General features: G+C 47.8%; 2 protein-coding genes across 2 annotated transcripts in view; one reads left to right on the forward strand and one right to left on the reverse strand.

The window, feature by feature from the left end:
- Nucleotides 1-1,850: 1,850 nt before the first annotated feature.
- On the reverse strand, nt 1,851-5,115 carry Rpl7 (ribosomal protein L7). Its single transcript, XM_075971420.1, has 7 exons — nt 5,002-5,115; nt 4,164-4,341; nt 3,802-3,968; nt 3,290-3,427; nt 3,084-3,193; nt 2,261-2,470; nt 1,851-1,914 (listed from the first exon to the last, which is right to left on the reverse strand). Exons 1-6 carry the CDS (start codon nt 5,013-5,015, stop codon nt 2,262-2,264), a joined length of 816 nt encoding a protein of 271 aa, XP_075827535.1. The 5' UTR covers nt 5,016-5,115; the 3' UTR covers nt 1,851-1,914; nt 2,261.
- Nucleotides 5,116-6,477: 1,362 nt separating this feature from the next.
- The window catches only part of Rdh10 (retinol dehydrogenase 10), a 30,390-nt gene continuing 22,398 nt past the window's right edge, over nt 6,478-14,469 (forward strand). Inside the window, exons 1-2 of the mRNA XM_075971421.1 lie at nt 6,478-6,963; nt 8,386-8,621. Of these exons, the coding sequence (XP_075827536.1) occupies nt 6,675-6,963; nt 8,386-8,621 (525 nt within the window). The 5' untranslated portion in view covers nt 6,478-6,674. The remainder of the gene's footprint in view (nt 6,964-8,385; nt 8,622-14,469) is intronic.

The following is a 14,469-nucleotide window of genomic DNA, read 5'->3' on the forward strand; positions in this document are numbered from 1 at the left end:
TGCTTACGATGCAGGCTTGATCTGAGTCCACTCCCTAGAGCCCTCACAAAGTTGAGAGAACCAACTCATTTACTAACTTGTTCATACTCACAAATTCAGGTTAAAGCAGTCACTGGACGACATATGCTCCAAAAGAAGGCTATCAACTAAGATCCTATCACAAGATAGCCCTAACACTTTGATAAAGACCACAACCCAGTAGTCCGTTGTATTGACTCTCATCTCTCAGAGACCATCTATCACCCTCCCTAAAGCCTGGAAACCAAGGAGTCACCAACAGTTGTACTGTGTTGACTTTTCAAAGTAGTAGACACAAGACAGACCATAAACTCTGGCTCCACCTGCTCAGACACACCGAGCAAGAGGTTAGGTATGGCCCCGAGTCATCTTGTGGAGGATCCAGGTTCAGTGCAGCACCTATACCATGTGGCTCACAAGAGCCTTTTAACTCCTCTCACAAGTACCCAGATGAGCATATACTTTTTCTTTGAGACCAGGTCTTACTGTGTAGCCTTAGCTAGCACAGAATTAAAATTCACCTGCCTCTGAACTGCTGGGATTAACATCAGCTTAACCTGGATTTCTCTCCAGAACTCAGACTCTCAGTTCAGAGAAATTATCTTCCAGGACCATGAGATGAGAACTATTCAAACCATTAATTTCTCCAACAGTGCCCCCAAATTTAAGTCACCTACTTGACAATACTCTCAAGAATATTTTTTTTTTTTTGGTTTTTCTAGACAGGGTTTCTCTGTGGTTTTGGAGCCTGTCCCGGAACTAGCTCTTGTAGACCAGGCTGGCCTCGAACTCCCAGAGATCCGCCTGCCTCTGCCTCCCGAGTGCTGGGATTAAAGGCGTGTGCCACCACCCCTCCCCCCCTACTCTCAAGACTTTGGTACAACTAATGAAGACCAAAAACCATTTACTATGTTGTCTGTTACTTTCTGAGGTAGGTAAGTAGTTAATAGTTGCTGGGGGAGGGGCAGTCATATCCCTTAGTGGTATAGCCTTTAAACTGATCAGGGCAAAAACTACATCCTGTACTCGTGCAGGCAACAGAATTAAATGCAGTAGACAAGACACCACACAGACATGAAAGTGCAAGGAAACATGATGAAGGGGTTCAGTAGGAGGGATTAGAAGACATACATGTATATTTCAAAAAACCTTTTAGGGGCCTTTTAGGGCTCAGCAGTTATGAGCACTGGCTGCTCTTCTAGAGATCCTGGGTTTGATTCCCAACACCCCACATGGCAGCTCACAATTGTTTTAACTCCAGTTCCAGGGGATGCAACACTCTCACACAGATATACATGCAGGCAAAACACCACTGCACATTTGAAAATAAGGAAAAATCTTTTAAATCTTGCTTACCAATTTCACTGAAACTGCTTTAGATGCTCAAAGTATCTGTTTAAAATATACACTAAAAAGTATAATTCACTCACAATCAAAAACTGAAAGGATCAAAACAGAAGGAAGTGCTAGAGATGGCTCAGCAGTTAAAAACAATGGTTTGGAAGTCTCAACACCCACAGCAAAATACATCCAGGTGTTAGGCTGCCAGGTAAGCCAAAGCCCGAGACGTTGTACTTCAGCAGTAAACGTCCAACACATCAAACTTCTGGCATTTTCCTTGAAATTACAAATGCTCACAAGGTTTTACTCATTTACTTAAGTTTAAAAAATGACTGTTTTCAGAAGTCTTCTAACAAATGGCTTTTCATAACATATACCCTGGAGCTGGTTTTGCATGTCACAGGCTGTTGATATGATTTAACTTTTGATATTCTAGGATTTGTTACTACCAGTGATAGGCCAAAGGCAGGCCAACAAAGACTCCAACACAGTTCAGTTTGCCAAGCTGTGACTGTTTATTAACTGACCAGATTACAAAAATACCATGGGCAACACCTGAAAAGGAAAAACATACACAAGTTAAAAACTACCCTCCAAGCTATAAGTCAACATCAGTTGTAAAAGAACATACTTCAAAGGCAGACAGAACCCCTCATACAAATAAAAGAAAAATCAGTGATACACCCAATCAACATTTAACAGAAAGCATTCAAGATTACACGTCCTCCCCGAAAACTAGTTCTTAGCCAGGCATAGCAACACATGCCTTCAATCCCAGAAACTGCACAGCAAAAGCTGAGTTCTAGGCCAGCCTCATCAACAAAGTTCCAGAACAGTCAGAAATATGTAGAAATCCTGCCTCAAAAAACAAACAAGACTAGTTCAGGACACAGTCTCTCACCTTAGTTCATCCGTCTAATAAGCCTGTTTATCTGGTCTTCCCTGTTGCCAGCATCTCCACCTTCCACAAAATGAGTTGTCTTTTTCTTCATTCCACCTCGTGGAGAAGACAATTTGAAGGGCCACAGGAAGTTATTTGCTTCCTTGAAGCGTTTTCCAACTGTATAGATCTCATGAATTAGATCCTCCATGCAGATGATGCCGTATTTACCTGGAAAAAAAAAATCGAGTCTAAGATCACCCATTTTATTTACTTATCATTTTTGAGACAGGGCTTCTCTGTGCAGCTTTGGAGCCTGTCCTGGAACTTAAATCTGTAGAACAAGTCGGTGCCTTTGCCACAACCGCCTAGCTATTCAACAAACACAAAGGCGGAATTAAATATTATCCATCAAATAAACAAGGACTAGTCAGGCCCGGTGGTCCACACCTTTAACCCTAGCTGGGACGCAGGGCCAGCCAAAGGTACAACTGAGACCTTATCTCAAAAATAAAGGTGTGTGAAGCCATGTATTTTTCTTAAAACCATCAAGGAGTTTAGGAATGTCACAGGGGCCAGGCGGGGAAAATGGTTCAGGAGATAAACACTGCTTGTTGCACAAGAGTGAGGACCGGGGTTTAGAGACAATGACACCCCCCCTCCCCGCCCCGCACCACCACCACCACCAAGACAAGCATGGTGGCCTCCTAGCACATGAAAACACAGGACAGGTTCTAGTGAGACATAGCCTCCACCCGCAAATACACAAAATAAAAGTAAAGTGTGGCTGGAAAGCATGACCTTGATGGAGCACCGACCCCTACCCCCAAAAAGCATAACATACCAAGAGACCGAGCAATCAAGGAATTATCTGTCAAGGCAATTCTCTTCTTATGAATTTTGCCATAGCCGCGTTTGTAGATGAGCTCATTTACTGACTTCAGATTGGGGTACCTGAAATAGGGAAATCAGGGAAGGGGTCATCCGAATACAGTCAAGGTACCTAAGTTCATCTTGTCATATAACTAATCGCCTAAGCGGAAAACTCACCCCCATGCAATGTATGGTTCCACAATCCTCAGCATGTTGATCGAAGCCTTGTTGAGCTTAACGAAGGTGCCGTTGAAGATCTGCCGCAGACGAAGAAGCTGCAACACCTTGCGCACCTTTGGGCTTACACCATTGATACTGCCACAGAAAGAGACCAAGAATGTTCCTGCAGCTTTTACCATAATTTCAAATAACAGGAAATTAAGCACAACAAGACTGCATGCAAGTCCCAATAAATAGACTTAACACTACTAACCCGCCTTCTCTATCTTTTGATTTGTTATACAATAAAAAACAACCAAGAATCTACTTTTGTAGACATCTTCGTTACAATACTATTAGCACATTATAACTTTAGACAACTCCTACAGTGCTATCAGAGTGGAGAGCTCAGGCACAGGTCTTACAAATAAACCCTCAATGAATCTCTGGTCCCCCTTTCTAACTGCACTTATGATAACTGTCAAAGTCTCTGCAGCAGGGCTCCTAGAACAGGATTCCTGAGAACTAACCCTCGGATTCTGATGACGAACGCCAGCTTCGGTTCCGCGGGCACGTAGAAGTTCCCAGCTTTCCTTGCCATCCTGGCCATGCGAATCTCCGTCCGGTACATTTGCCTGTACTCCTTGTGATAGTACTTTGCCTTCTCATAGATGAGCTTCCTCTGGGCCCTTCGCAGCTGAAAACCACGGCAATTAACTCACACTTTAGCTCAGTGGGAGCTCTAGCAAACTGTCTCACCACAGTAAGGGACAACTTCTTAAAAGGCAGATTCTCATAAGGACCTGCCAGAAACTCTTTAGCAATAACCACGACGAAGTAGATCAATCTACTAACATCTTACTCCATTCTCAGTCCCCCAACGTTTACTTACTGACTTCAGGGCAATCTTCTTCCGAAGGCGCTTCACCTTCAACTCTGCGAAATTTCTTCGCTTTTTCTTCAGGGTTTCTGGCACAGCAGGAAGCTTCTTCTTCTTGAGGGTTCCTGGCGCAGCAGGAACCTTCTTTTTCTTCTGGGTTCCCGGTGCAGCAGGAACCTTTTTCTTCTCCCTGTCATTAGCAAACAGAACTGTTGATAACTGAAAAACCTTAATGTTGTCTCTCAAACACTGCAGGTACACAGTGCTATGCCCACTGGCATCTTTGTTGTCCTAGAATGTTCTGCTGAAGATGCAGAGTTTAGATTTCCTCCATGTCCATAATATTAATCTTAGAACCTTTACGCCTTAAAGGCTAACACCTAAGACATTAAGACTTAGGCCTATTCCCAGTCATCAGTCCTGGCCTCTGATGGAAAGGCTGGCAAACACTGTAGAAACTGCTACCACAGGATGTAACTTGTAGGACCAAGGTCCCAGGACTCTAAATATCCTCCTGGTTCAAGTCTCAAGTTCCACATGTCGAAGGTGTGGGCCGATCGGCAAATGCCTAAGCCTGCTCATTCCTGGCCCCCTCGAAACGCATGACACCGTGAAGTGGACCTCCGCCCGAGCGGCGGGTTCCGCACACATTCTGCCGCTTGCTGCCGGCGTCCCCGAGGCCTCCGAGCCTCGGCTGCCCTTACCCCCCTCCTAATGTCACGCAGCGTCACAAACACTCAGACAGGTAGAGAGTGGTGCAGGCTACAGTCAGACACTGGAAAAGTTAGACAAAAATGCCTCTAGTGTGGGAGATGGAGGAGGATTCTGGAGAAGGGAAGACTCTACTTACGGCACAGCCTCCATGGTTCCAGGCGGAAAAAAGAGGAAGTCAGCGCATGCGCACTGTCCCCTTAAAGGTCCGCGAGCGCGAAGCCCCAGGATTTATAGCTGTCCTGAGATAAGCCAGAAAAGAATCTGGAAATGAGCGCTCACTTTGCGGGCGCAAAATTAACAAGTCTGACCTACTCACTGCCTCCCAACTTCAGGGTAAAACTCATGGGAAAACAAATACACTAAGTATATTATTTTTAAATGAGCACGACACTGACACTTTTATCAGTTCGAGGCTTTAATTCCTCCAGGTTGCGTTGACAACATTAGGCTCAGACTACGCGGGATCGTTGGACCCAAAAGCCACTTTCATGAATGTGAACTACAAATCCCAGCATGCATCACTCCACAGCCCGCCGGGCTGTAGGGCGACTTTGACTGGGACTCTGGGCAGCCTTCGCGGTGGTGATTCCCGTGAGGCTCTCTAGAGTCTGGGGGTTCACGTCCCTCAGCGGCTAACTAAGAAACGAAGTCACTGTCGGCCACCTCCGCGGGCTCTCTGCCGTCCGTGGCCACGCAGCCCTGCTCCCCTCCCCCCACACCCCGGCCACCCTGCCGAGGTCCTCGTTTCGCCCGCCAGTGTGGCTGTCTTCCGCAGCGCCTGATCGCAGGCCGCGGAGTCCACAGTCCCTCGGTTGGCGAAAGTGGCGAGCCGGGCAAGAGCGATGACCGGACGGTCCGAGGAGGATGGGGGATGCTCTGGCGACCGCGGGGCCCGGCAGGAGCCAGCCGCGGCGACCCACGGCAGGGGGCGTGAGCCGCAAGGAGAAGCGCGACGAGGGCGGGAGGCTCCGGCCACGGTCGTGGGAGAGGGGCGGCCACGCTCGGTGAGGCGGCCAGCGGGCGGAGGGAGGGCGCGGGGGGGGGGGAGGTGGGCCGGGGGCGGGGTGCGCCCGGGGACGGGGAGGGCCGAGCGGAGGGAGGGCCGCTGCCACTGCAGCGGCCGGCGCTTCCCTCTGGTTATATAGCGCGGTGTGTGGAGCTCTCTCAGAGCCGGCGGAGAGCGCCCCGACTCGCGGCCACAGCTCCGCTGCAGAGCCCGGCGCCCGAGTGACAGCGGCGCGAGTGCAGGGCAGGGGACCCGAGGCGCGCTGGCACCTCGAGCGGTTGGCAGCCCTCTCGTGCGCCCCACAAGTCGTCCCTTCCCGGCGCTGCCCGCACCCTCCCGCAACTTGAGTCAAGTTGACAACTCCCGCGCCCGGAGCCACCCGCACGGCGCACCCCTGCCCTAGGAGGAGAGGGAGCCGCAGCAGCGGCGCAGGGGACGTTCGGGCGTCGGCGGCTTGGTCATGAAGGCAGCGCGCGTCGCCTAACTCGTGGCTGTCACCGCCGCTGCTGCAGCGGGGCCGGACGGCTGGGCGCTGCGGGACAAGCCAGCGGCCGCCAGCAGGAGGCGCCGAGCCGGGCGGCCGCAGCGGCAGGCACAGCCCGTGGCCACCGCGCCGAGCGCCCGGGCGGGACTGGCCCCCGAGCACTTCGGCCCCTCTCGGCATTTCGGGGGCGGACTCGGGGCGCACGCTTCGCGCCCCGATCGCAGTGACAAGCGCTCCCGGGGCCAGGAGCTGGGCTGTCTGGCTCAGAGAGGGTGAGGACACACGGTGCTGGGGCTCGCGCGGGACCCGGGACGTCGTGATGAACATCGTGGTGGAGTTCTTCGTGGTCACTTTCAAAGTGCTGTGGGCGTTCGTGCTGGCCGCGGCGCGCTGGCTGGTACGGCCCAAGGAGAAGAGCGTGGCCGGCCAGGTGTGCCTCATCACGGGCGCGGGCAGCGGCCTGGGCCGCCTCTTCGCTCTGGAGTTTGCCCGGCGCCGGGCACAGCTGGTTCTTTGGGACATCAACACACAGAGCAACGAGGAGACTGCAGGCATGGTTCGTCACATCTACCGGGACCTGGAGGCGGCCGACGCCGCTGCTCTGCAAGGTAAGTGCTTGGTTGGGTCAAACCTCTCCCCTCCCCGGAGGGTCCCCACATCCTACTGTCACGGGCAGCCCCGCTCTCCAGGAAAAGAACACCCACAGGTCTTCCAAAGGCGAGTGGAATTTGCCCCTTGATAAGAGAGCACTGTTTTCTGTGTTGAAAGACTGGAAGTGCGCTAAAGCCAGGTTTCTCTGGCTCCACGCTGAGCTTTCCTAAACTCTGCCAATAGTGGAGGGCAAGGGGGAATTTGCTTCTACCACAGGTTTAGATCCCAAAGCAGTTTCCCAGTCTGGCTTGCATGTGGCATGATGGGAAGCTAAAGTGTCTTTGGGAAGTTGTTCCACAAGGAACTGAAGCAGTTATCTGTTTCTGTGAGGTCTGGGCGGCTTAGGCTAGAGCTGTGTGGATCGTTTCACTATAACTTTAGCTCCGGGAAATAATTACATTGTTTCCCCATCCTTAAGTAACTGAGAGCGATTCCCTTCCTCTGAGAAAGAAGGTGCTTCAATGTTTCAGACCTTGGGTAGACTTCTTTCATGGTTTTGGGGGTACCCCACTCTGCATTTTATGAGCTCAACAGCTAGTGTGCATCTGAAAAAAAATGTAAACCTAAGTGGGGATCATGATCAGCTATAGATCCTGTTCTAGGAAATTTGGTAATGGCCAGATTGACTTGGCCTGCTCTCCCCCATGCCTATCATTTGTTACCAAATTTACCAGAACTGTGCTTTTTAGGTGAGATTCAGAATGTCACATTTTCAGAGCTAGTGTGGAGAGGCAACACATTTGAGAGAAAGAAATATTCATTTTTAGGGAAGGGATTTTGATTTTATGCTGTTTGAACTCTACTGTGTAAACTTGCACATTAACTTCTAAACTCCATCCGTGAGATTAATTCTTAAGGGAATCGGTTTAAAGACAAACCAGTGACCTCCATTCTTTCATTAGAAACTTCTCATCCATTTCCTGGCTTTGAATGAGTTCATATTGTTGCTTACAATTTGGATTGTGAGCCTTGGAGAGGATTTCTGTTCTGAGGGTAGAGCTTTCTAGCCACTGGCTTCCTCCCACCCCATCTGAAACCAGGAATGTGTAATGTGTGTTATTCTCTGGGCTGAGCTCAGTTCTTTGCAGGTGTCTAGCTCCAGCAAGTTGATCCCATGTGGTCTACTTGTATTGGAGTTGCCACAATTACATGACTTTCCCCTAAGCAAGGTTGTCCAGTAAATTGCTGTAATTCCCAAAGACTTTCGGGGGAGGAAGGCAGCTGTAAGCTGAATTATTGGCAAGCATTACGGTGTTAGAAATTTGAAGCTCACTGTAGTGTTTTTGCTTTGTATGAGTTTGTCCTGCTGACTGCCATGTGGTTCACTCTCTGCACCCCTTCTCTCTTCCATCCTCCCCTCATCTGGATTCCGAGGACAGCTGGCAATGGTGAGGAGGAAATCCTGCCCCCGTGTAACTTGCAGGTTTTTACCTACACTTGTGACGTGGGAAAGAGGGAGAATGTCTACCTAACAGCTGAAAGGGTCCGCAAGGAGGTCGGTGAGGTCTCGGTCCTGGTCAATAATGCCGGTGTGGTTTCTGGACATCACCTCCTGGAATGCCCTGATGAGCTCATCGAGAGAACCATGATGGTCAACTGCCATGCACACTTCTGGGTAAATATCAATGTATTTGTTTTTATTCCTGGGTCCTCAGTGAGAAGGCTCGGAAGGACAGACTCGTGTGCCAGCATGAAAGCCACCTGCACCCCTCCACATCTAATGAGCTGTTCCCGCCGTGTCTGGTGGGTATTTTAAACTGCCCCCTTCAGTGTTCCTTAAGAAGGTAGAAATTGATGATGGTGAACTACTTTGAAAGGTTGCTGTTAAAATAACAAGAGGGAGTGTAAGCCCCGGCTTTGTTTATTTAGCTTTCTGTTGAGTTTAGAAAACCCTAGTTCTTATGGATACATAAAGTCAGGGGTTAGGCTTCCAAACTACTGCTCAGCCACATTTTAGAAAGTGCCAGAAATTCTGAGATCAGCGTCTGTGGTTAATTGGGAGTGGCCAGGCCACCTTGGCGGCTACTTAGCATCCATCGGCCATACAGACTGCTCAGATGGTGGACATCTCGGGACTGTTTTATCTGGCGCCTCTCAAATGAGAAGTCATCTTGAAAGAACTGCAGAGAGGGGAAGAGCATTTGTGAGTCCCTGTGAGCCCTACAGCATCCAGAGAGTGCAAGGGGGCTTCAGTTCCCAGAGGACCATACCTTTTTAGCTGGATTGTCAATAAAGGTAGATGCGACACCTTCCCTCCAACTCTGAGCATGTCGTGTTGATCCATGATTTACTGTTTTTTCTTTGTATTTTCCTTATGTAGTCAGAAATGATCCAGTAAAAGAGAACTAAGAAGAATTGAGAGTAGTTCAGGTAGTGGTAGGGTGTTAACTGAGCATGTGCAAGGCCCTGGGTTATATCCCTGAACTAAGAGGAAAGGAAGAAGAAAGGGTAAGGAGATAGGGTTTTACCCCCATAGGCAGAGATGTCTTCCAATAGAACTCAACAAAGGGCTGTTTCTCCTAAACAGGTCACATTAAACCTCATTAATGTTTTAGCAACTGCTTAAAAACTTAATCTGTCTTCTGAAGTATTCAGATATTGCTTGTCCAGTATCAAGGCTCTTCTCTGGTCCTGGATGAAACTTATCCTAATGTTTTATTTGGAAACATGAGCTTTATGCAATTTGTTTCCAAGCTTCTGGAAATGAACATATGAATAAGCTGAACTCACCCATCGTGGCATTTTTAATGAGTGAATGGTGTGGGAGAATGAGCACACACATGTACGCAAAGCAGACAAGTTTTTTGCTGCTGCAGGAACAGGCATCAAGTGTCACAGCACAGCCATGAGTTAGTAAGGGCCAACTGAATGGACTTGGCAGGATAATTTGTCAGGAATCCTACGTGTTTATAATTCTGAGTGTAAAAAACTCCCCAGACAAGGCGTAGCACACATCAATCACCTTTAACCTCAGCACTTGGGAGACAGGGGTAGATGGATCTCTATAAGTTCCAGGTTAGCCTGGTCTAATAACACTGAGTTTCAGGCCATCCAGGGCTACAGAGCAAGACCTTGTTTCCAAAACAAACAAACAAAACGAGGGTCAGCATTTGAAATAAAAAACAAACTGCGGGTACAGTGTAAGTTCCGTGTTTGAGCCGCCACAGATTCCAGCTGATTTCAGTTGCCTCGCCAGTCTTGAGAACAGACACATCCATTAGAAGATTAGTATTAACTAGACACTGATTTTCCCCCTCAGTAACGTTTGAGGTGATGCAAGATTTCCTAACTATTAACTTCAACTTTCACCAAGTTTCCTCCAGTTTCACCTTCTTGACTATTCTCTACATAATCATTTTTCTGACTTGTACAATTTTAAATATACCCAGGTTCTTAGAGAAAGCGTGCAGCCTTGGGTTAAATGCATGCCTCAGGACAGCAGCAGCTCTCTAGACATGAAATGTAGGGGCTGGCTTAGAGTGCTGTGAAAGGGCACAGGCTGACGTGAGTGTGGCGTCCAGGGAGAAATTGCACCCCTGTGCCCGAGTCCATGCACCAAGGGTGAGCTGCACCTTCCTAACCTCCTCGCTGAGCTATGAGTTGCTTAACCACACAATTTAGGGAGTTCTTGGAAGCCTGGTTGGTAATGACATCACTTTGTATTAAACTATGGGAGGCTCCTGAATTCTCCAGCTGTTTTTCCCCTAAGCATCTAAACTTAAGAGTTTATTTTCAATATTGAGTCAGAAAATTCATTTTAGTGTTGGAATTTCTGACTTCTTGCCAAGACTTCACAAACCTTTAGAGAAGCTGAGAGTTAGCAACTGCAACATAAAAGAAGGCTGCTTTTAATCTTTACGGTGGTTGCTGCGGGGGTTTAAAAGTATTGCTGAACGCCACTTGAGTTCAGCTTCCATTTCTGGTTTTCTTTTTTTTAAAAAAAAAAACATTTATTTCATGTACAATGTTCTGCCTGCATGTATGCTTACAGGCCAGAATGGGGAACCAACTCTCATTATGGATGGTTGTGAGCCACCATGTGGTTGCTGGGAATTGAACTCAGGACCTCTGGAAGGACAGTCGGTGCTCTCTCTTAACCTCTGAGCCATCTCTCCAGCCCCATTTCTGGTTTTCTTGTTTGAAAATGTTAGTGGTAGGTTTGCAAAGATGTGTTGCCTTGGCTTCCGCCATTCTTGTTTCAGAAGGAAATAACCAGTGTGCCTTTTGACTATGCCTGGGCGGGGAAAAGAAGTTGCCCCATCCAGTTAAAAATGTTGGTCTGCTGAGCAGAGTACATTCCGCCATTTGGACAGATCATCTTAAGCCAGACTTTTAACTAGCAGTCAATGTGTTTTCGAAGAATAACAACTGTGTTGATCCTGACTCAGAGTTGAAGTCGTGGAGGAACTAGAATAGCACGTGACTCCACCTTGGAGGAGCTCTGCCAGCTCCAGCCACGGCTCCTCTAAGGTCTAGTTCAAGACGGCCATGTAAGCGTCCCTCCCAACCCCTGCCTTTACTGGTACCTTGGGTTTGGGAGCTGTAAGGAGCCTTAGGACTGTCCTTTCAACACCCTGTTCTCTGAGCCCCTGCATATGTTGGGGCTTTTTACCCCCTAGCTACACTCCTGGCCTAATCCCTACTTTTCCAGTGATGCTACAGTTAAATGAACTGTGTATAACTTTTTTTTTTCCTTTTCTGCTTTTTGTGGCACATATTTTCATTTTGTCCTTTGGCGCATAGTAAGTGTTTTCTGAAAGAATTTTGTCAACTTTGTGCCTCACATAACAAAGTTGGTGACAGATTGTTTGGTGGCAGTTTGTTATAGCCAAACCCCCACTACACACACACACACACACCACATACCTGGAACTGCATTCTAATTTAGTTAATAAATATTTGATCATATTAAGGCTTCTGCTTAAATATTTAGAAGGTAACCTATTCAGAGAGTACTCAGATGGGTCCATGCTGTCTTCTGAGCAGGGAAACATCATGCTGGACTAACCAAGCTATTGACTTCAAGTCGGGGTTGCCTTCCACTCATTGTCTCTGTCTCCTTCAGTTGCTACCCACACTTTTTGCTCCCCTTGCTCCTGTGTGCTCTTGTTTCCGTAGCATACTGAACCCACTCCTAGGTGCAAGGCTCGGTCTCGAAAAACAAAAACAAAAACAAAAAAAAAAAAAAAAGAAGAAGACAGCTGCTGGTACAGCACTGTGAATCAAACACAGATTGAATGCATGGCAGCCATCATTCATTGTCTGTGACCCGGGCCTTCCTTCCTTCTGAGCACATACACTCTGCAGACTGGAAGGCACAGCCGTGCCGTCAGCTATGACGCTAGCCTTCAGAGTTGTTCTGCACCAGCAGACCTTCCAGGAGCCTTCTCTTGGCTCCAGTCAGCAAATGGATGATGCGGGGTAGGCTTTAGTCTGCTTGTCTACCATGAGCATCCAAGTCATTCACACAAATGCCGTCTCCGTGAGAGGCAAGAACTTGAAAACACACCTCTCATCCACCAAGTGACATTACAGCCTGGCCTCCATACAGTGACTGCAGCTTCGCATTTCCCTGAAATAACTAAATTAGCTTCTCTTTGGGTTTTTTTCCAGAGAGGGAGTCTTGGTTGGTTTCTGAGCCAGAGTTTAGCCATAGGTCCTTTTAAACCAGGGAGCTGCATTTGGCCTTTATCAAATTGGCAAACTGATCCAGGATTACTAGAAAGAGAAAAAGAAAAAGCATTCAACCTCAGACCTTTTATGTGCAGTAGAGATTTTCCTTGGTAAAGGACTAAATCTGTCAGATAGCTAGTCAGTAATTTACTTCTATTGATATGGTAGTCAGACAAGATAATTGGTAGTTAATTAATAGACCACTTAACTTAAAAGGTTTCACAGTTTTAAAATACTAATTACCGAATTCAGCATTTATCTATATCTAAATGTCTGCAGTCTATTTAGTAGAATCCATCCAGGAGAAGTGAGAGCCCACTGGCTAGATCAGAGTAAGGCAGCACTTAAAGACATTAGCGCGCTACCACTGTACCTGATGATCGTTAATGTTTGCGTTCTTATGTGATTTACTGGTTTTTAATCTTATATACTGTATTCTCTGACTAGAAAAACCTAGTTGGCTTAAGCTCTCTTAGACTTTAAGTGTTGTGTTTTTTCTAAAGTACTCGTAAAATTATTTGTCTAATTCTTTCTCTCTCATACTCTAATATTATAAAACTAAATCTTTTATGGAATGATCACTTTCCTATTTCAGGGTAGCTGCTGAAAATGTGGAGTTTGTAGCCTCTTTGTCAGTGTGCCAGAACTGGCTCCTGGCACCCGGTAGACGTCCTGTGTATAGCCGTGTGAGGGCAGAAGGAGGTGGTGGCTGAGCAGAGGTCTGTGTTGGCTACCTTGTCGGGTTCTGGCGGTCGCTGAACACTGATGAGACTTCTCTTTAGATTGGCAGCTGCTTGGGGCATGCACAGCTTGTACTGTGTACACAGAATAAGATCACATGCTCTGTGAATTTCGAATTTCTATATTGATATATGCTGGGCCAAATCTATTGCCCCTAAAAGTCAAATTTTACAACATGATAAAATGTACTTTGCATCCTGGTATAAGCAGGGAAGAAAATGGTATCTCATCTAAAAGTGCCACTCCATCTTTGGTCTGTGCCTGGTTGTCAGACTTGGGTAGCCAGTGCCGTGTGTTCTCAGCTGGCAGAGGGAAGCCTGTGTTCTCAGAATGTGGCCTTGATTGCCTCCTTGAAATGCAAGTCCCTTCTCCCCTTTGCTCCACATCTTAGCTCTCCATGGTAAAGCGCTGGCTCCTCGGTGTTGTGTGCTCACACCCTTCTCTCCGTGCCTCTATCTAACTGGGTGATCTGTGGCCTAACTGATTTCTAGGCCCTTGGCAAGCTCACGCTCCTCCTGGCTGTCCCCCTGTCCTTCAGCCTGTGAGGATGCTCAGCCCCCTACCCCTTCACTCCCTGTCCTGGCTGAGTCACCGAGCCTGACAGCAGTTGTGTGTCCTGTGCGCATTCATTGGTCACCAAGACCTTTTTGAACAAATGTCCACTCCATCATGCATGCCTCCACGTCCTCTCACCTGCACTCTAAGATCCCCGGACGTCCTTCCCTGTGTCTATTCCTTGCTGCCCAACCCAGGGTTATCTAAGCAGTGTTGAGTTTGAAGTGTGACCATATTGCTCACAATGGGAAGTCGAAGGCCATAAGCATGGTGTCTTGAACGACATCTGTCTTCCCAGTTCAGCACCTGTTCTGTTCCCTGGCACTCTCTGTCTCTGCTGGACTAGACACTCGACTGACCTGCGAGAGCCCGTGTAGCCATGCTTCCCAGGTGCTTCTTGCACTGGAGAAGAGTTTGGGTTTTTTGGGAGACAATAAAATCAAATCGATTTTTTCAAACAATGTCAAATATGGGGGCTTAAGCCTGTAAACCCA

This window comes from Microtus pennsylvanicus, chromosome 5 (genome assembly GCF_037038515.1).
Source record: "Microtus pennsylvanicus isolate mMicPen1 chromosome 5, mMicPen1.hap1, whole genome shotgun sequence".
NCBI classification, from domain to species: domain Eukaryota; kingdom Metazoa; phylum Chordata; class Mammalia; order Rodentia; family Cricetidae; genus Microtus; species Microtus pennsylvanicus.